This window comes from Mesoplodon bidens (genome assembly GCF_964165515.1).
Source record: "Mesoplodon bidens genome assembly, chromosome: 14".
NCBI classification, from domain to species: domain Eukaryota; kingdom Metazoa; phylum Chordata; class Mammalia; order Artiodactyla; family Ziphiidae; genus Mesoplodon; species Mesoplodon bidens.
The window spans coordinates 22,658,817-22,678,587 of NC_138170.1; the positions used below are offsets into that span (position 1 = coordinate 22,658,817).

The 19,771-nt window shown below is 52.4% G+C and overlaps 1 protein-coding gene across 3 annotated transcripts in view; it reads left to right on the forward strand.

Annotated features, from left to right (window-relative positions):
- Window positions 1-19,771, forward strand: part of NCK2 (NCK adaptor protein 2) — a 138,718-nt gene that overhangs the window by 99,535 nt on the left and 19,412 nt on the right. For all 3 annotated transcript variants that reach the window (XM_081253923.1, XM_081253925.1, XM_081253924.1), the window contains exon 4: window positions 15,750-16,459. In XM_081253923.1, the coding sequence (XP_081110049.1) occupies window positions 15,750-16,459 (710 nt within the window). The remainder of the gene's footprint in view (window positions 1-15,749; window positions 16,460-19,771) is intronic.

A 19,771-nucleotide genomic window follows, 5' to 3' on the forward strand; every position in this document is an offset into this window, starting at 1 on the left:
AATGCTTCTAAGCCACCGGGTTCCCCGCTGAGTGACCTTTGGGAACAATAACCAAAGGCTTTGAAACAGGGGTGCAGACGTGGTGTCGGGATCAGCTCCGTGTCACAGGGTGTGTGTGGATCAGATTGGGGAGGCCGGCTGAACGTTCTTTCATCTGGTGGGTAGAGTTTAGCCCGTGACTCTCTGCAGCCTGTGATGTAACTGGAAGAGTAACACCGGCCTGGACGCGCGGGGTCATTAGGACAGTGGCGCTGCCCCTCTAGGCCCACCAGAAATGGCTGGATGAGGCCACTCGGGCCTCTCTTATCCTTGCGGAAACAGCGTACATAGGAGGGTGAGGCTGGGGTCTTTTCAAATCCAGGCTCGACACACGCCCACACGCTGGTTGAGCGATTTGGGGCGAGCCGTGGAAGCCGCAAAGCCTCAGCTGCGGCGTCTGTAGGGCGGGATAAGGGACCACTTGTCTCATCAGATGGTTGAGACTGAAATCCTTCACGTGAAGGATGCTCGGGGCTGGTCTTCGGTGGAGGGAGAGGCAGAGGCTGGGAGCAGGGGGCGTGTGGGAGGACAGTAAGTGAGCCGGCGGCACTGAGGGCCCTGGGTGACCCACACTGGGGAGGCCCCCATCACTAGGCCTGATGCTTTTGAAAAGGGGAGCCCCAGCGGTCGTCCCCTGGTGGACGGAGTGGTGGCCGTCGGGGTGTATGGCAGGCATCTTGATCCTGGTCCTCAGGGTGGGAGTGGCAGTGCCAGTGTGTCAGCAGGAGGCTGGGGACGAGACCTCAGGGTGGCCCGGGGGGATGTCACCAGCCCTGGGCTTCGCAGGGAAGGCCTAGAACTCTGTGCCAACTGGGTGTGAAGCAGCAGGTTAGTCACAGGTGACTCAAGGGTTTCCAGCCTGAATGAAAAACCAGCAGAAAGACCAGAGGGTTAGGGAAGTAGGAAGAGAACCTGGGCCGTGATGACGAGACGCGTTGGAGTTGATGGCAGGCCCTTCGGTGGGAATGTTTCACGCTTCAGGCATGAGTCTCAACTTCAGGAGACAAAATTCAGATTTTTTTTTTTTTTTTTTTTTTGCGGTACGTGGGCCTCTCACTGTTATGGCCTCTCCCGTTGCAGAGCACAGGCTCCGGACACGCAGGCTCAGCGGCCATGGCTCACGGGCCCAGCCTCTTCGCGGCATGTGGGATCTTCCCGGACCGGGGCACGAACCTGTGTCCCCTGCATCGGCAGGTGGACTCCCAACCACTGCACCACCAGGGAAGCCCAAAATTCAGATTTTTGCTGTCACATACGGGCTGTGCTGACAGGAAGCTTAGTGTTTGACCAGTATAAATAGTTCTGTCTCGGCCTGCAGGGGAGCCCAGGCGTTTGAGGCACTTCGCGAGGTTCCTCCACCAAGCTTCCGCTCCGCTGTGGTCTCGGGGGCTGGTCCCAGGCCTCCGTCTACTTTCTACAGCCGCCCCCAAGCCCTCCCCTGGGAGGGAGGCCCTGTGACAGCTGGTGCCTGGGACCCGCGGGCTCCATAACCACCATCCCTGCGCTCCTGACACCCATGTCACACTGGAAGCCAAAGGGAAAGCTTAATGCAGCAGAAAAATTCAACCCGAGACCCGGAACTGATGTCGTGTGCGTTTTCCAGTGTGTAGGCAGTAATAATGACTTCTGTGTGCCTCTCTGGTGCTACCTACCTGCACACCTTTTTGTTTAATCTTCCCAGTAACCCTCAGAGGAATATAGTAACATCCTTATATTTCACGTGAAAAAAATGAGACTCGGAGGTTAAGGTATGTGTGCGCCCAAGAACACACAGTAAGTAATGGGTTGAAATTCAAAGCAGGTCTGCCCGACTCCTCAAGCTCTGCTATTGTTGGTCAGCCTCGGGGGTTGGGGATTCAGATTGCGGGGAGCCCTGGGGGGTGAGGGGAATGCTGCCTGCTTGGCATTGGTATTGGTGCATCCAGTCGCTCCCTGGTCCCATCTGCACGGCTGGGTTGGTTTTCTCCCACCCTTGCTGCAGCCCCTGGGACTCGAGGGGACCAGCTACTTCATGAGCATCGTTTCCTCCCAGCCCTGTGGGTTCACTTGTCAATAACCGCCTGGTTCCTTCACATTGAGGGGAGCAGGAGCCTTTAATTAAAATGATTCGGAAGCCGAATGTCCCAGGAACACACCTTCTTTTCCCCAAATCGATTCTTAGTTTGGCAGCAGTTGTGTCAGCAGCAGGCGTGTTCAGGGGATCGGTGCGCGTGAGATTTCAGCCATCTTTGCCATTCACAGGCTCTTTGTGTGACACGGGTTTCTGCACTCAGGTAGTCCTCAGAATTGTCATCTCTGAAATGCCTGTCTTTTATAAAACTATTCATTGAAGACTGGCATACTTATGAAAAAAAAAGAAAATTGGAAAATAGAAAAAACGTAAATCACCTGTGATCTTATCACCCAGAAATAATCACCGTTGGCATTTGCATCTGTTTGCTAAGTATTTCTACACACGTAGAATCAAAATCAGGTTGCAAAGGTGACTTCTTCCTGGCATCAATACCACTGTCACCAAGCAGTCAGTCCCGAAACGTCTACCCTTTCGCGGAAGGCTGATCGTGACACGTGCTGGAAAGGACCTTTGCCGAGTGAGTTTGGTCCATGCCTCCCAGTTCCTTAGTGGTCAGGATGCCCTGTATAAAAGCGAAGAGGAGAAGCTGATTCTTTATAGTGCATTTGTCTTAGAAGTAGTTTGGTTTTCCAGGTTGAATGTCCATAAAGAATAAGAAAATTACCCTTAGTCTTTTTACATGTCACTTAAACATACTTCCTAAACTCAGTCACCTTCTAAGGAATCAGTACAAAAAGTACAAAGTACATTTTTCTCACAGTGCAGAGCCAGACCATGCCCCATGAAAAGTTTGTATGTAACATGCGAAGAAGATTGACAGATCTCAATTTGATTTTAAAGGTCCAGCTTCTCCAAACCATCATCTCTTCTCCATATTAAAGCAGGGACTCTGGGTTTTCAGAGCTGCATTTAACTCTTGAGCTTGACCTTTTCGGTGTCTGTTGTATAATCTACCGTTGTACGAACCTGAATTACGTATTATGTGGCATAACTTAGAACTCTTTAGAATTCTGTCTTGCGAGATCGTTCACGGTACAAATGACCCGCCAAATGTAATGCCCACAGACTATGGAAATGTCTACAGCAATTGTGGTGCCAGCGCCCAAAATAAACTTGGATTTGTTTGCATATATCGTAAGTGTCCAAGTATTTAGAACAAGAAACATAAAACAACTCACAACAGATTAGTGGGAGGATAATTAGAGAGAAAATAGAGACAGACTGTTCAAAAGAATGCTAATGAGAGAAAAGCCAGGAGAGGGGATGGGGAAGGAGGAGGGGTCTACGCTTGGGAGATGGAGGAGAAGCAGGTGTGCGGTGACACGGGGTCTTGAAGCCAGACACGTCGGTCCCCGGGCCCCTCGTGCCCTGAGGAAGGACAAGGACACCATGTAAAGCATTTCCCAGTTTCTTTCCCAGCGACTGGCACCTGGGTTGCTTCTTATGAAAATGATCGTTTTTCTAAAGAACATCGATACCAGCCTTTCTTGACTCAAAGTTACTCAAGTGGGAGCCTTTGGTTTTAGAATAGAGAAAACGTGGACTACAGATGCTGAGAATTAAGTAAAATCTTCTCTCTGTGTTTCCAACTGCGCTTCCCCACATGGCCCACACTCAGTTTTAGATCTCGTCCATATGTCTCAAACGTTCCTCTTCCCTATTACACGCTCATGTCTGTCCCCGGGGGCTGGTGTGGGGTGCAGGGGGGTTTTGTTCAGGACGGGTGCTGTGGTGCTGACTGCAGAGCCTCTGGGGCTGCTGGAAGGCCAACCGGGCCCCTCCTGCCCCGAGCCCCGAGCCCTGCAGCCACCGCTGCTCTCTGCACGGGAGGGCACCTGCTCACATCGTCTTTGTCCACAAGCCACTCCCCTGATCAGCCCCTGCAGGCTGCCATCCCTCTCTCTCAACTCTTAACTTCCTTCCTCTGCTTCCAAACTCATGGATTCTCTGAGCATCCAGATTGTCCTCCGTGGTTCTCATGGCTGGGAAGCCACCTGGAGGGCAGCTCTTGGTGAGTTTTCGGGCTGGGGGTCTGCCTGTGTTTCCTCCTGGAAGCCAGCCATCCTGGGGTGGCTGTTTGCAGGGAACCTCCATTGATTTTATAGTTTTGGCTTTTTTCAGGGAGCAAAGCAGTTGAGTGTCTAACTTGGAAAATTTACAAGTGGGTGTTTATAGTGGAGCGTGAATTGGTAGTGAAATGGTTGGGTCCTTAGGCACTGCTCTAAAGTGACCAGTCCTGTAGTATTTAGCCCAACATGCTCAGCCAAACACTGGTGACAGGAGTTGGCTGTAGGATCCAAAAGGGCCACTTACGGTTCTTCTGTGGTTGTTTTTGTGTAGCCTAGTATGTACAGTTAAGTTTAAAAAGTGAAGTTCAGGGCTTCCCTGGTGGCGCAGTGGTTGAGAGTCCGCCTGCCGATGCAGGGGACTCGGGTTCGTGCCCCGGTCCGGGAAGATCCCACATGCCGTGGAGGGGCTGGGCCCATGAGCCATGGCCGCTGAGCCTGCGCATCCGGAGCCTGTGCTCCGCAACGGGAGAGGCCACAACGGTGAGAGACCCGTGTACCGCCAAAAAAAAAAAAAAGTGAAGTTCATTCGACACTTTGGGCTCTCTGTGTAGAATTCTTGAATCCTGGAAAGGGCTCTGGAGATAACCTGGTCCACAGCTTTTCTATGAAAATCAGACACGTTGAATTACTTGTCCAAGGTAATAAGGTACTTCACAGCAGAGCCAGGAGCAGGCCTTGGGCCCAGGCAGGGCGCTGCCACAAAAGCCAGCCGGGAACGAGGGCCTGGAGGCCGAGCCCAGCTACATCAGGACCCCTCCCTGGAGCCCCAGGGGCCTGCCCTCTTAGTAACCAGCGTTCGCCTTGTCCAGAGCAGTGTGTGGTCCCGGAAGCCCTTCTGTCCAGCCTTGGAAGATGGCGTGCCTCTTGCACTTCCTAACTGAAGGCCAGCTTTGCACCGAGGAACGTCCTCTCCTGAGATGCTTCAGAGGGGCCCTCGTGGCTTAGCTGCTCCTGACCCAGAGAGCAGGACTGAGGCCAGGCTGTCCCGCAGGAGCATTTGAGGGAGAAAACAGACATGTGCACACCTCTGTGGAGAAAGCACCACCTGTTCTTTTCTCCACTGGACCTTGGCCCTCAACCAGAGAGGAAAACAGTTTATGGGGCGATGATAGCAGTAAAAGCACTACGACCACAGTCGCGCGGCTCCTGCCATGTACAGGGCGCTGCATTCGGTCCCTTCCTCATGCTTTGGACCCTGACAACGGCCCCGCCAGTGCCACTGACATCCTCGTGTTACAGCCGCAGAAACGGGAGAAGAGAGTGTAGAACTGCCAAGGCCACAAGCCAGTGGGGCAGGAGCCGGGCCTGGAGTGGGGTCAGAACTGGGGTCCGGTTGTGTGCCAGCTGCTCGCACCCACCAGTGTGTCGTCCCATTACTCGGTCACTCTCTTTTCTGTTACCATATTTCATTTTGCTGAGCAGGCGTGGGCTCAAAAAGTTGCACTTGTGAGCTTCTGCCAGGGGCTGACACTGCATGGTGCTTCAGGAGGTCATGTTGAATCCTTGCACATCCGTGGGCCACTCCCACTCCCGTTCTGCACATTCAGAGATGCTTGTGCTGATGCAGCAGGTATGTGTGTTGAGAGGTACTGGATATGTATTTGTAATTACAATTTATAATTACAATTTAAAAAAAAAATTCTATTCACTAGCGTCCGTGTTACCATTTGACTTCTGCATTTGGTTGACCATCTTGTGCGTCTAAACTGGTTTTTTTCAGGCTTACACATTCAGTCATGTTATTTGCCTGCCTGCTCACAAGGGAACGGGCTCTCTTAGGGGCAGGGATGGAAATTCCGGTTCTGGGCCCTGGACCCGTGGACCTGTGCGATGGTAGCCTTTGCCCCCGACGCCTCTCCATCTTGTGCTGGCTGCTGGTACATCTGCCCCCTGGAAAGAGGACCATCTGGGCACGTGGATGGTGAATGGGTCCTTTGTCCCTCGGCCAGCTGGCGGCCCGACGCGGACCGTGTGGAGCTGCCACGGGGGTGGCAGCTCCCATCCATCTGATGAAGGCTCCTTCCTCCCCCTGCCCCGTTCTGGACCAGCCCTCCCTGAACTTGGGGGTTCCGTACGGCATGTAAGGGCACGTTTCATCGTAGGGTGAGGGGTACGCACCTAAGGTGCGTATGCCTAGGAATAAAGAAGTAAACCCCTGGGTTCATGGCAGTTTCGGGGGGCGGAGCATGGAGCCCCCGGTGTTTCCCATAGGCCGTACAGCAGACTGCTTCCGCTTTAGGAAAGGACAGTGGTTTCCATCTTCAAAAGCTCGATTTAAGCTGCTAGCGGGAGAAACGCTCCTGGCCCGACTTTATCCTCAGCCCTTCACCCCGCTGGGGTCTGGCACATCCCGCCCGTGAGGAGAAAGTGTTCCCCGCTCTTGTTGTCGGGACCTTACAGGGCAAGCGTCTGCTTTGCTGGTGCTGCTGTGGCAGCGGCAGCCACCGCTGCGGTTTCATGCGGGTGAACTCGGTCCCAGGGACCAGCTGGACAGTCCCGAGCATCTCAGACCTGGCATGAGAGCCATCACCCGGCTGCTCCGGGTGGCACCTGGCCCTCCTGTCACTCAGTCAGAGGCATGACCGCGGTGCGACCCGCTGGACGTGCAAGCCCAGGGGGGACGAAGCTGGACACCTAGGGCTGCATTTAGTCCTCCGTCTTGGACGCGGCTGGGAAGTGGGGTGTCCTCCTCTTCGAGTGGACCCGGTCCCTCTTAGTGAGACAGGCGCAGTGCCAGGTGCCGTATCTTCCACCAGTGACGCGGGGACGAGGGTCAGATGGACCAGCTCTGTGCCCTGCCCACCACAGTCATGCTGCCTCCACTGGGCACATCTCTGCCCCTCCTTCCCCTTCCCGTCCCCTCCCTGGGCCCCTGCCCAGTCCCCACCCACCCCCGTTCTCCACACGCTCTGCATCCTCCCCAGGCTTGCACGTCCAGCAGGTAGCAGCGGTTGTGTCTCTGAGTGACAGGAGGGGCAGGTGCCACCTGGGGCAGCCACGCCCCAGTCCGCTTGGCCTGAGCCCCGGCCGGGTGTGAGATGCTCTGCACTGACCAGCCCGTCACTCTCCGGGCTGCCCTGGGGAGTTCCTCCGAGACCCGCCTCGGATGGGGCCTGTGGCCCTGGGTCCCTGTGCAGAGCAGAGCAGAAGTCGAGGTCGGGGGGCTTCGGTCGGTTAGGCCTAACGTCCACGCCACCCAGAGTCACAGACCTCGAGTGCGGGCTCTTGGGGTAAATATTCAACCCCAGGCTGCTCTGGGGTTAGGAAGCATGGCCTGTGTCTGCTCACCCCCGTGCACAAGCCTGGGGGCTCCCCGACTTTCGCTGTGTTTTCTGTGGCGCACTCACCCAAGCATACCTGTTTTCTCAGTGGGGCTCTCCAGTTTGGCGTATTTCAGGAGGTGAGGTGGAAGCGGGGGAGCGAGAGCGGGGAAGCGTCATTTTATTTCTTCCAGAGCCCTTAATCGAAGTGACAGACATCAACTCAAAAGTAGCTAAAGAAAACAAACAACAGGAAGAAGAGGAGAATTTAAAGAGGGATTAGCTCACATCATTGGGAAGTGTGGTTGGATTCCCGGGCTCACCTCATGTCATCCAGGTTCTGTCTCTGTGTCTCTGGGCCTCTTCTTCACACAGGCGCCTACAGGTGTGGCTGACTCTTTAGAGCCGGTTCCCCCCGCCCCAGACTGGAGGGGGAGTTCTGATCCGAGCCCTGGGGATGGGCCCTGCTGAGACCACGAGAAGAGAGGAACTCTGTTGAATAGAGATGGCATAGAGGGTGTGGAACAGGTTAAAGCAAGAGAGAACTACTGCATTGATCCTAAATGGTGGCCCTTCAGAAAATCCTTAACTTTAGTAAATGTGAGGGTTTTTCCTTTATTCAGCTACTCGACTGTGAATTCTGGCACTAGATATTCTCTGAGGAGTGGAAGCTAGTCTGAAAAACTAGACACAAACTAAATGAACATACAGGACCATGAACAGCTCTTAGGAGCCAAACATTAAATATATCCTCTTATATGAAAAGTTACTTCAGCTACTTTGTAGCTGAACCAATCTTGTCAGACCTCCTTAGCATTTAGTGATAAAAAGCTTTTGTATTAATAATTTCAGTTGACATTCCTAACCCTGATGGGGAAAAAGCCCCACAAATTAATAACCTCTATGCTTAACTTAGTATAAATGACATTTTAAGTGCAAGAAAATTTTCTACTTGCATCTGGTTTATGTCACAAATCTGATTAGTAGCAAAAATAAAATGGCTTTGCCATAGAGCTCTCGAAACTCAGGTGTGCTGTGTCTAAATGTATGGGCTGGAATACTTGTATGAACTGTCAAATTTGTTTGGCCTTTTATCTTAAATCTACAGAATTCCAGCTGGAAGATTACAGAACTTATTTTAAAGTCGTCTGCTATAACATCCCTTTATTTTATTTTATTTTATTTTATTTTATTTTATTTATTTATTTATTTATTTATTTATTTATTTATTTATTTATTTTGGGCGGTACGCGGCCCTCTCACCGTTGTGGCCTCTCCCACTGTGGAGCACAGGCTCCGGACGCGCAGGCCCAGCAGCCATGGCTCACGGGCCCAGCCGCTCCGCAGCATGTGGGATTCTCCCGGACTGGGGCACGAACCCGTGTCCCCTGCATCGGCAGGTGGACTCGCAACCACTGCGCCACCAGGGAAGCCCAACATCCCTTTATCTTAAAAGGAGTATATAAAAGATTTTGACTTTAAAATCACTGACGTTAATAATGTGTGATATATTCGAGCTTTATTAGAACTCACTCTTCAGTGCATGTAATTTTATTGAAGAAAGTTAAATAGTGCTTATTATTGTCAATGAAAATGTAACTCAGGATCAGAGATCCAATAGCTCCATGCCAGAAAATTGTCACAAAAGCTGAAAAGCATAGTTTACCTTCAAATCCAACTCAGCTGTTTACCACTTAAAATGACGCTGTCTGCTCAGAATCAGAAATGCCTATTCCTGATGGTGCACGTGTATTTTTTAAAAATTTATTTATTTTATTTATTTATTTTTGGCTGCATTGGGTCTTTGTTGCTGCGTGCGGGCTTTCTCTAGTTGTGGCGAGCGGGGGCTACTCTTCACTGCAGTGCGTGGGCTTCTCATTGCGGTGGCTTCTCTTGTTGCGGAGCACGGGCTCTAGGCGTGTGGGCTTCAATAGTTGTGGCACGCAGGCTCAGTAGTTGTGGCTCACGGGCTCAGTAGTTGTGGCTCACGGCCTCAGTAGTTGAGGCACACGGGCTCAGTAGTTGTGGCTCACGGGCTTAGTTGCTCCATGGCATGTGGAATCTTCCTGGACCAGGGCTCGAACCCACGTCCCCTGCATTGGCAGGCGGATTCTTAACCACTGCACCCCAAGGGAAGCCCAGCACTCGTTATTTTTTATACGGTTGTTAAATGCAGATAAAGTGTGTCGCACAGCGTGTGTCTGGCCTTCCACGTGGTGACTGTGGACGTGGCCCCGTTGAGGAGCTCGGCTGCCACCTCTCTCGGCCGACTCTCCGGGGGCAGCTACGGAGAGGCTCCTGCCTGGGATGCCAGGGTGGGGGCACAGCTCACTAGAGCTGCTGGGGGTGGGGAGAGTAGGCTCTGTGCCCCTCCCGGGCAGCCTGCTCCCCGCAGCAGCAACCAGAACACCGCTGAGCAAGCCTGTCTCTGAGATTTCTTCTCCATCTTAAATAGCACAACTTCATGATCATAGATTTAAGGAAACGGAGGTGTTCTCAGAGCCTGATCTTCACAGTGGACATTAAAATCCTGATCACCCCTGAGTACCTGCCACGTCAGACAGCATCTTGCTTTTTTTTTTTTTAAATAGTGATTTCCATTCCTTCTTCGTTCTTTCCTCGTGGAAGGTATGGCAGTTTATACATTATTGAATGAGCGTAGAGAAAGTCATAACTCTGCGGGAAAAAAGTTACTTAACGTCACCGAATGCAACGTGCTGTTAGTAGGAAAGGTTTCCTAGTGGCTGCGTTCTGCATATTCTCATCCATGATGTGATGGGTCCAATGCGGGCCGCATCAACACCTGCAACAAAACGTCCAAACACCACATTCTGTACCGTGGAGGATTTTACGATGAACTTGAGAACTAAAAGAGACGCACACCATTTGAATTCATCCTAGATCTTGTGAAAACATGGTAGTGCTCCCCGGGCCTCGGTCCGTCCATCGTGGCCTGGCCGGAGCTGCCTGGGTGTCCCACACCACATGATCGGTACCCGAGGCCGGGGTGTGGTGAGGAATGTGGCCAGCTGCTCTGGGAGGTGCTTCTGTCTGCGGCCCAGGCTGCCCTGGAATCCATGCTCTGGCCCTGGGGAGCAGGCCTCGGAAAGGGCCAAGGAAGCGCGTTCTCCCAAATGTGGCCCAGAGAGGGGGGCGAGCGGAAGCCCTGGTTAGTGAGGGCACCTGGTGGGCCAGGTCCTGGTTAGTTACTGTTCAGTAGGTGAAGATGGGCTGGGACTTGGCAGAAGCGGTGTGAGGCTCTTGCCTCTCCTGTCGGGAAAAATGTGAAATCATAGAAGGAAATTAATCACATTATCCTTGTTAAAATCAAAACACACATTGGCGTCAGGTTGTGTTTTTCATACAACTGGAAGAAGGAGGTGGTCTGACATGAATGAACAAAGAAAAAGAAGGCAGAAGATATGGGGAAATACACAGGCAGAGAAAGTGGGGAGCAGGGGAGTTCCCACACCGCCTCCTTCCCTAAAAGATAACGGATTTGCCTTTGAATTCGAGCCTGGATGCCAAGGCCGTCCAGAGCTTGGGGCTCACACACGGGTCTCTGTCCCCTCCAACCTGGCATCTCGTAGCTGGCACACGGCGGCAGTCACGTGGCCTCGGGTGAGGTCCAGGCAGGGGGAGATGATGGGGTCCTGAACCTCCAGAGCCCGCTTGTTCGACGTCCTTGTGATCCCGGCCGCCTGACTCTCCGGAGCCATTCACCTGCTTGTCCTCATTCAGAAAGGCCGCCCTGGCTGCTGGTGGGTGGGTCCCCTTCCTCTGACGCCTTCCTCCTCCCTCCTGCTGTTCCCAGGGCTCCCCGGGGCTCCCAGCCCTTCGGCCCCATCCACCCGGGCTCTGGCCTCAGGCAGAGTCAGGGTCAGGGAGGAACTGGGGGAGAAGAGGGAGCGGAGAGCCTTTGTCAGCAACGCAGGCGACTTTGTTCTATTTGCACGTTTCCACCCGACGCCCCCTCCAGCCTGCCCCAGCTGTCCCGAAGCTTGTCCTGGGGCCTGGCCTGTTGTTGCTGATGCATTTCTCTTTTTTTTGCGGTACGTGGGCCTCTCGCTGTTGTGGCCTCTCCCGTTGCAGAGCACAGGCTCCGGATGCGCAGGCTCAGCCGCCATGGCTCACGGGCCCAGCCGCTCCATGGCATGTGGGATCTTCCCGGACCGGGGCACGAACCCGTGTCCCCTGCATCGGCAGGCAGACTCTCAACCACTGCGCCACCAGGGAAGCCCGCTGATGCATTTCTTATCCCAAACCTTCTTTCCCTAACCTCAGCCCCACTTCCAGCCGGACACACAGGGCCCATTTCATTCCCTAGAATCAGAGGACGTGTTCATCGCAGTTTGGGAGGGTGTGTCAGGGGACCTTGAAACCCCATTTCAGAGCCCTGAATGCATTTGCCCGTGGAAATCATGACACGAGTCATGAGCATCTGCCATCACGCTCCATTCACACTAGCCTCTAATGGAGCTGTGCTTCTTGATGATTCTGGATTAAATAGGCTTTCCGTGGATCACGGTCTGTCTGTGCCACTCTACTGGCTGCGTGTGTTGGGCCAGTTCCCTGGTCTCGTTCAGCCTCGGTTTCCCCATCTGCAGAAATGGGGGGAGCCGGGTCTGTCACAGGACCGTCGTGAGGTTCAGATCATGTAGATGTCAGTGAGGCCGGGCTCCTCCCTGCCCGCCCCTGACACACACCTGCCTCTTGCATTGCACTGCACCAGCCGCCATGTATCTCTGCTCCCATAAGATAGTGTTTCCCGGCTGCCAAATGCCTGACGGGCAAAGTTTCTGTTCGGGTGGCCGTCTGGCACGTAGGGCCACGGCCAAGAGTGTTCAGAAGGGACTTGACCCTCTCCTGGTAAAATATCTGAGAAAAAAGAAATTCAACACCCAGCTCAACACCAGTTAGTAAGAGTAATAATGGTCATTCATAAAGCATGTTCTGTACTTTATATGTATAATCTGAATTTAGGTACCTGTTTTAGGCTGATTTGTCCACCCTCAAAATTCATATGTTGATGTCCCATTCCCCAGAATCTCAAAGTGTGACTGTATTTGTATAGGGCCTTTAAACAGGTAATGAAGTTTAAATGAGGTTTCTTAGGGTGGCCCTAATTCAGCATGACTGGTGTCCTGTAAGGAGAGGAAATTAGGACACAGAATGCAGACGCAGTGAGAAGGCAGCCGTCTGTAAGCCAGGGAGAGAGGCCTCCGAAGGAACCAGCCCTGCTGACCCTTCATCTGTGACATCCAGCTCCCAGAACCAGGAGAAAACATGTTTCTGTTGTCGAAGCCCCCCAGTCTGTTATGGCCCCCCTTGCAGACTGATCCAGTGCTATCGTTGTCCACATTGTAGGGTAAGAAAACTAAGACCCAGAAAGACTAAGTAACTTGCCCAGGAGCACACAGCTAATTAGTGGCTGACTCGGGATTCCTGCTGGGGCTGTGCTCTTAGTCATTCTGCTGTGCTGCCCCTGAGACCCCAGCCCAGAGTTGCCTCAAAGACTGTTTAGGTCATGTTAGAGCAAAACAGGTTAATTTTCCAGGGGTGTTTGTATGTAGAAAGTTCCAGTCTTGATAGAGACATATAAGCTTCTCTTATGGGCAGGGAGTGTGCCTGTCTTATCTCACTCTCCCCAGAGTCTAGGAAGGTTCCTGGAAGGAGCTCAAGGCTGAAGTAATTAAATTGTTTTGTGTTTGAAAAAAAGCAGACAAAGTAGTATGTTCATAAGTCAGCGGTATGACTGACTTACGTAAGTGTCTTCCACGACGTATTATGAGGCATAAGGTCTTCCACGATGTATTATGAGGCGTAAGGTCTGCTGTTGTCTTTTCTGTTGATCTTGACACCTTTCCGCCTTTTTTAATATATTTTTAAATTTTATTGGATTATAGTTGACTTACAATGTTGTGTTAGTTTCAGGTGTACAGCAAAGTGATTCAGTTATACATATACATATGTTATATTCTTAGATTCTTTTCTCATATAGGTTATTCTAGAATATTGGGTAGAATTCCCTGTGCTATACAGTAGGTCCCTGTTGGTTATCTATCTTATATATAGTAGTGTGCAATGACACCTTTACGTCTTGATGAATATTCTAAAAGCTGCTCTTCCCTGGCTCTTCAAGTAGGCTTCCTTGCTCACAAATTTGGAAAGGTCTCCTAGAGAGTTATTTTTAAATGTTATTTCTTGAAATCTTTGTTACCCATAAAAATTGAACACTGCCTGGCCGTTCCTGCTCGGCGTGCCGACTGCCCCTGGAGGTTTGAAGGCCTTCGTGCCCGAGACTTCTGGATGGAAGTTTACTTCCATGAACTGTCCTGTGTGCCTTCTGGATTAGGACGCCATTGAATCATCACAATGCCGTGTCATTGCACAGTTGAACTCACCTAGCTTTGAAATCAGAGGTTGAGAGGTTCATGTTTTCAGGTGTAAAGCAAATTAACTCTTACATGGAAATGGAAATGTTTAACTTGGTCCAGTGTCCCGGCTTACTCTTTATTTCCTGTGCACTTGAGTAAGATGCTGAAGACCAAAAAGAAACAGCAGAAGCCATTAGCTTAAAGAATTGGTGTCTCGGAGCTTCCCTGGTGGTGCAGTGGTTAAGAATCCGCCTGCCAACGCAGGGGAGGCGGGTTCGAGCCCTGGTCTGGGAAGATCCCACACGCTGCGGAGCAACTAAACCCGTGTGCCACAACTACTGAAGCCCAGGCACTCTAGAGCCTGTGCTCCGCAACAAGAGAAGCCACCGCAATGAGAAGCCTGCGCACCGCAACGAAGAGTAGCCCCCACTTGCCACAACTAGAGAAAGCCCGCGCGCAGTAACAAAGACCCAACGCAGCCAAAAATAAATAAATAAAATAAATATATTAAAAAAGACAAAAGATTGGTGCCTCCACTTGAAGATCCCAGTGAACGAGCACTTATCACGGGTGTGCCGTCACCTCACACTCCTTGCTCTGCTTGTGGCACCGAACAGAGCATGTGTCCCGGGGCAGAGAACGCAGCCTGAGGCGGGTCTGCGCTGGAAGCCAGTGTCCAGCTCTCCGTGGTCGGAGACAATCGTGATGCCTCCTTTTATTCCTCTGACCTCCCCGCCTGGCAGGGGAGTAGAAGCAAAGGTGATTCTCAGGACCAAGCTGTCTTTACTGCAGGGAATTAAGGGAGAAGGAGGTACAAGCTACCCATAAAAGCGCCTTGGTGTCCTTTCAGGAGAAAACAAACATTTGCCAGTGGCCACAGTTTCCATGCCACAAAAACCTCCACACTGACTTAGCTGGGAGACGTGGCGGGTGAGCGGCATGGCGGGCCCCCGGTCCAGGGGCACGTCTCCATCTCCGGGGCCGACGTGCCCTCCTCCCCTCGGCTCACTTTCTACAAGGTTCCGGAATTCCGTGCATTTTAACCAGGTCAAAGCATTTTTACCTTAGGGCTTTTCCAGCTGTGTTCCTCAGGCACATGAAGGGATAATTTTCACATTATAGCTCAGCACTGACTCACATATGCGACTGAAGCAGCAATTCTATGTTTGATGCACTCTGAGATTTTCTATTTTGTTCCCTTTTAAAAAGAAGGCAGCACATACATACAGGCTGGTCACAACCCCATTAAACCGATTTTCTGATCCATTAGTGGTTTTTCAATCAGAATGTGAAAAATTCTGCCGTAGATTTAATGTATCGGCTATTTTTTTTCTTCTAATTCACTCATCACAACTTGTGGGAAGTCTCTGCACTGTTGAAAGAAAAGAACAGGAGGAAGGAGGGGTATGGGTTTCTGCCCAGTGGGGCTGCTCCACTGCCAGGTGGCCCCGGGAGGGCACTGAGTGTCCTCGGATGGAGGAGAGGGTACTGGCCTGAGCACAGGCCAGCCCTGAGGGGTGCTGAGAGCTGGGGCAGCTCTGCAAGGTCATTTTGTCCAACTTCCCGTCCAAAACGCATAAGACGTTTTCTGTCCTGTCTTGGTTTTTTTTTTTTTTGGTCTTTTGTAGTAGTGGCACAGGGATGCTCTAATCATTTTCAGACTTTACACTGTTTTATCCTCTTGGTTTGCTGGTGCTCTAGCAGGTTTTTGAGGAAAGCAGAGAGATCAGTTTTGGTAATAACCAGCTTTTAGGCATTTAGCCACTGTCACCTTCTCTGCTGGTGACTGGCTGGTTACCAGCCACGGGACGCAGTCCGTCCTATATCAGGTGCAGGTGCTGCTCCTTGGACCAGGCCCCACCCTGAGCCCATGCCGGGTCCCCGCGCGCTGAGCCCTGTCCCCGCACTGAGCTTTGCCGTGTCTCCGCAGGCCTCGGCAGGACCCGCAGGAAGACAAGCGCCCGCGATGCATCGCCCACACCCAGTATGGACGCGGAGTTCCCCGCCAACGGGGGCGGCGCCGACCGCATCTACGACCTCAGCATCCCGGCCGTGGTCAAGTTCGCGTACGCGGCCGAGCGCGAGGACGAGCTGTCGCTGGTGAAGGGCTCGCGCGTCACCGTCATGGAGAAGTGCAGCGACGGCTGGTGGCGGGGCAGCTACAACGGGCAGGTGGGCTGGTTCCCATCCAACTATGTGCTGGAGGAGCTGGACGAGGCGGCCGCCGACGCGCCCGGGGGCCCGAGCCTGCGGCCCAGCGCCGCACTCAGCAACGGCCAGGGCGCGCGGGTCCTGCACGTGGTGCAGACGCTGTATCCCTTCAGCTCGGTCACCGAGGAGGAGCTCAACTTCGACAAGGGCGAGACCATGGAGGTGATCGAGAAGCCCGAGAACGACCCCGAGTGGTGGCGCTGCCGCAACGCGCGCGGCCAAGTCGGCCTGGTGCCCAAGAACTACGTGGTGGTGCTGAGCGAGGCCCCGGCCCCGCACGCCGGCTCTGGCCCCGCGGGGCCTGCGCGCGCCGGCCGGTTCGCGGGCCGCGAGTGGTACTACGGGAACGTGACGCGCCACCAGGCCGAGTGTGCGCTCAACGCGCGGGGCGTGCAGGGCGACTTCCTCGTCCGCGACAGCGAGTCCTCGGTGAGTGCGGGGTTGGGGGGGGCAGAGGGGTGTGCCCGTGTGTGTGCACGTGTGTGCGTGTCTCTGTGTGTGATGTGTGCACGTGTGCGTGTGTGCACGGGGCGCGCAGGGCGGCTTGCTCATTAGGGACAGAGAGTCCTCGGTGCATGGAACGCTGGAAGGAAGCAGAGAGTATGTATGTGTGTGTGTACGTGTGCCGTTCCCTTCTCAGGTGTGTGAATGGCCTCAAACAGCAAGGGTATTTGGGGCTCATGTTAAGAGGGATGAACACAGTTGATCTGTGTCCTGAGACCCCCCGCTCTGTTTTGGGCTGAAATCCGCCTGGACTGCCGGGCCTTAGCTGCACATCTTCTCCAGGAGGTGCGTTCTTGCAGATGGCACGGTAAGTTCAGTGTGTTGTTAGCTTCTGAAGGTTTGCCGCCTCTTGACCGGGATCACCCCTGTTCTGTGGTGCAGACTCAACTGTCATTTTCTCCCCTGGTTTCCCCCTGTTAATGATGCCGTCTCAGCCTTGGCGGTTGACCTTGTTTCGTCTCTGGGTCTGAGACACATCAGATGTTCTCAGCAAGGCAGGCACCCGGTTTCTGACACAGCCTTTTGTCGGTTGGTTGGTTTTGCTTTTTAAGCTGTGTAATCCTCACTACACCTCTGCCTCAGGCACCACTGAGTTATCATTTCTGAAAAGCTTTTAAAGCACTTAGGAAGAGAACAGAAAGGGAAAAGACAGTTGTGGAGAGAGAGGAGTTCATGTGTGTGAGCAGAGTCAGCGGCATGAGGCCTCTCGACTTGGAGCAGATTGGTTTCCAGCACAAATTCGGAGGTCTGTGTTTCAGGTGTGTGGCCGAGCCCGTCTGGGGAAACTGGGCTGTATCACACGAATTAGCCTTTTTGTGTTTTCATTGTGGAGGTACTACTAAACCGGTTTTGTCGATCCCTGAAAATACACCTTCCAAAGTGAGTCCCCCCAAAAGGAGAGTTTTGAAGATAGAGTCCAGTGTAATTACTTTGTATTGGTTCCTGCAGACTTCAGTTTAACTCTTTTTTTTTTTTTTTTTTTTTTTTTGCGTTACACGGGCCTCTCACTGTTGTGGCCTCTCCCCCTGTGGAGCACAGGCTCCGGACGTGCAGGCTCAGCGGCCATGGCTCACGGGCCCAGCCGCTCCGCGGCATGTGGGATCTTCCCAGACCGGGGCACGAACCCGTGTCCCCTGCATCGGCAGGCGGACTCTCAACCACTGCGCCACCAGGGAAGCCCCAGTTTAATTCTTAATTTTGTTTTTTTTTGGCTGCATTGGGTCTTCGTTGCTGCACGTGGGCTTTCTGTAGCTGCGGCGAGCGGGAGCTACTCTTCGTTGCAGTGCATGGGCTTCTCATTGCAGTGGCTTCTCTTGTTGCGGAGCACGGGCTCTAGGCGTGCAGGCTTCAGTAGTTGTGGCACACGGGCCCAGTAGTTGTGGCACACGGGCTTAGTTGCTCCACGGCATGTGGGATCTTCCTGGATCAGGGAACGAACCTGTGTCCCCTGCATTGGCAGACGGATTCTTAACCACTGTGCCACCAGGTAAGTCCCAGTTTAATTTTTTAAACGCAACCTGTAAGACTGGTAAGCTCATGCTATGTACTGTAATTGTTGTCTTCTGAAAAGGTTGATACCACAGTAAGTAAGTGCATAGTCAAGGTTCCTGTTGACTGATCTGGGAGGAGTTTGAGCCCCCAGAAGTGATTTTCCCCTTCAGAGAGGGCGGCAGATGTGATGGTGGCGGAAACTGGCGCCCCTGATGGTGGCGGCAGGTTGTGGAATCGGCGGCGCCTGCCCTGTGCTCGGGCAAGCGCACAGGGCCTGAACGTTAACTGCATCTGAAGTCTGAATGCTGAGCTTTTCTTTTCTTTCTTTTTTTTTTAAAATTTTAATTGAAGTATAGTTGATTTACAATGTTGTGTTAATTTCAGGTCTACAGCAAAGTGAATCAGCTATACATATACATATATCCTCTCTGTTTTAGATTCTTTTCCCATATAGGCCATTGCAGAGTATTGAGTAGAGTTCCCTGTGCTATACAGTAGGTCCTTATTCATTATCTATTTTATATATAGTAGTGTGTGTATGTCAATCCCATTCTCTCAATTTAGCCCTCCCCCCTTTATCCCCTGGTAACCATAAGTTTGTTTTCTATATCCGTGACTCTACTTCTCTTTTGTAAATAAGTTCATTTGGACCTTTTTTTTAGATTCCACATATAAGCGATACCATAAAGACAAATATCATATGATATCGCTGAGGTTTTCTTATCCAGAGTTGGTGGTTTCTGGCAGAACATCACGTTAAGTTGTTCTAACGTGAGGTCAGCTCCGTGCACAGATCAGGATGGAGGCCTCAGAGAATTGGGTCCGGAGCACTTCCAACCCTCCTGAGAGAAACTCAGAGGAAGCACCGGTAACCTGATCACAGTAGGAGGTGATCAAGGGACAGTCATGATCCAGAGTCGAGGAGTATTGTCTTGATTTAGGAATGTTGGGTTTGAAGAGACGTCTTAGAAGGGAGAGGGGTGAAAGCAGCCCCCCAGTGTGGAGACAGCGCCCCATGTCCTTCTGTCCGGGTCTGGGGTAGGGGACAGTCCTTGCCAGAAAGTAGAGGGGCATCGCTGGCTTAGGGAGGACCTGTCGCTTTTCCATGGGACAAACACATGCAGGCAGTGGTCACTGTCTGATCTCGGGACCGAGTCCTTTTGGAGGTGGAGGGGTACTTGCTTTATCTGGCCTCCATCCCAGAACTTGAAGAAGCTCCAGTGTCACATTTGTCTCGCATCATTAGAGAAAAAGCTAACTTTTTCTAAATCATTGAAACATTAATTGTTTATATTTTATTTTAACCATTTTTTATGGGAGCCTTTCCAAATTTTTTTCCTTCTGTTTTAACTTAGAAAACCAAGCTACGATAGCTCATCATATGCTGGGGCCACTGATGCCCGGGGCAGAGGAAGGGGTTTGTTTGCTGGAACTTGGTCAGCTCTGCACCTGCGGTAGCACTGACTTGGGCTGAAAGCTGCCAGGTGGCGCGAGGGTGCGCAGAGCTGCTTGTGTCCTGATGGAACTCGCCGTGACGTGGCATTTTCTGCTGTTCGTGTGCCTGCCTTGTGCCAAAGGCACACTCAAGGGACTCTCAGGCGTGTCACTGCTCTTCTCCTGAAGAGCCACGACAGAGAGAGGCCGGCTGCGCTGTCTTCCTGCTCATAGCCAGTCTGTGCTCAGCTGTCACCTGCAGCTGCGAGGAGCCGTCCGGATGGACAGAGGGACAAGTCCGTTGCTTATTCC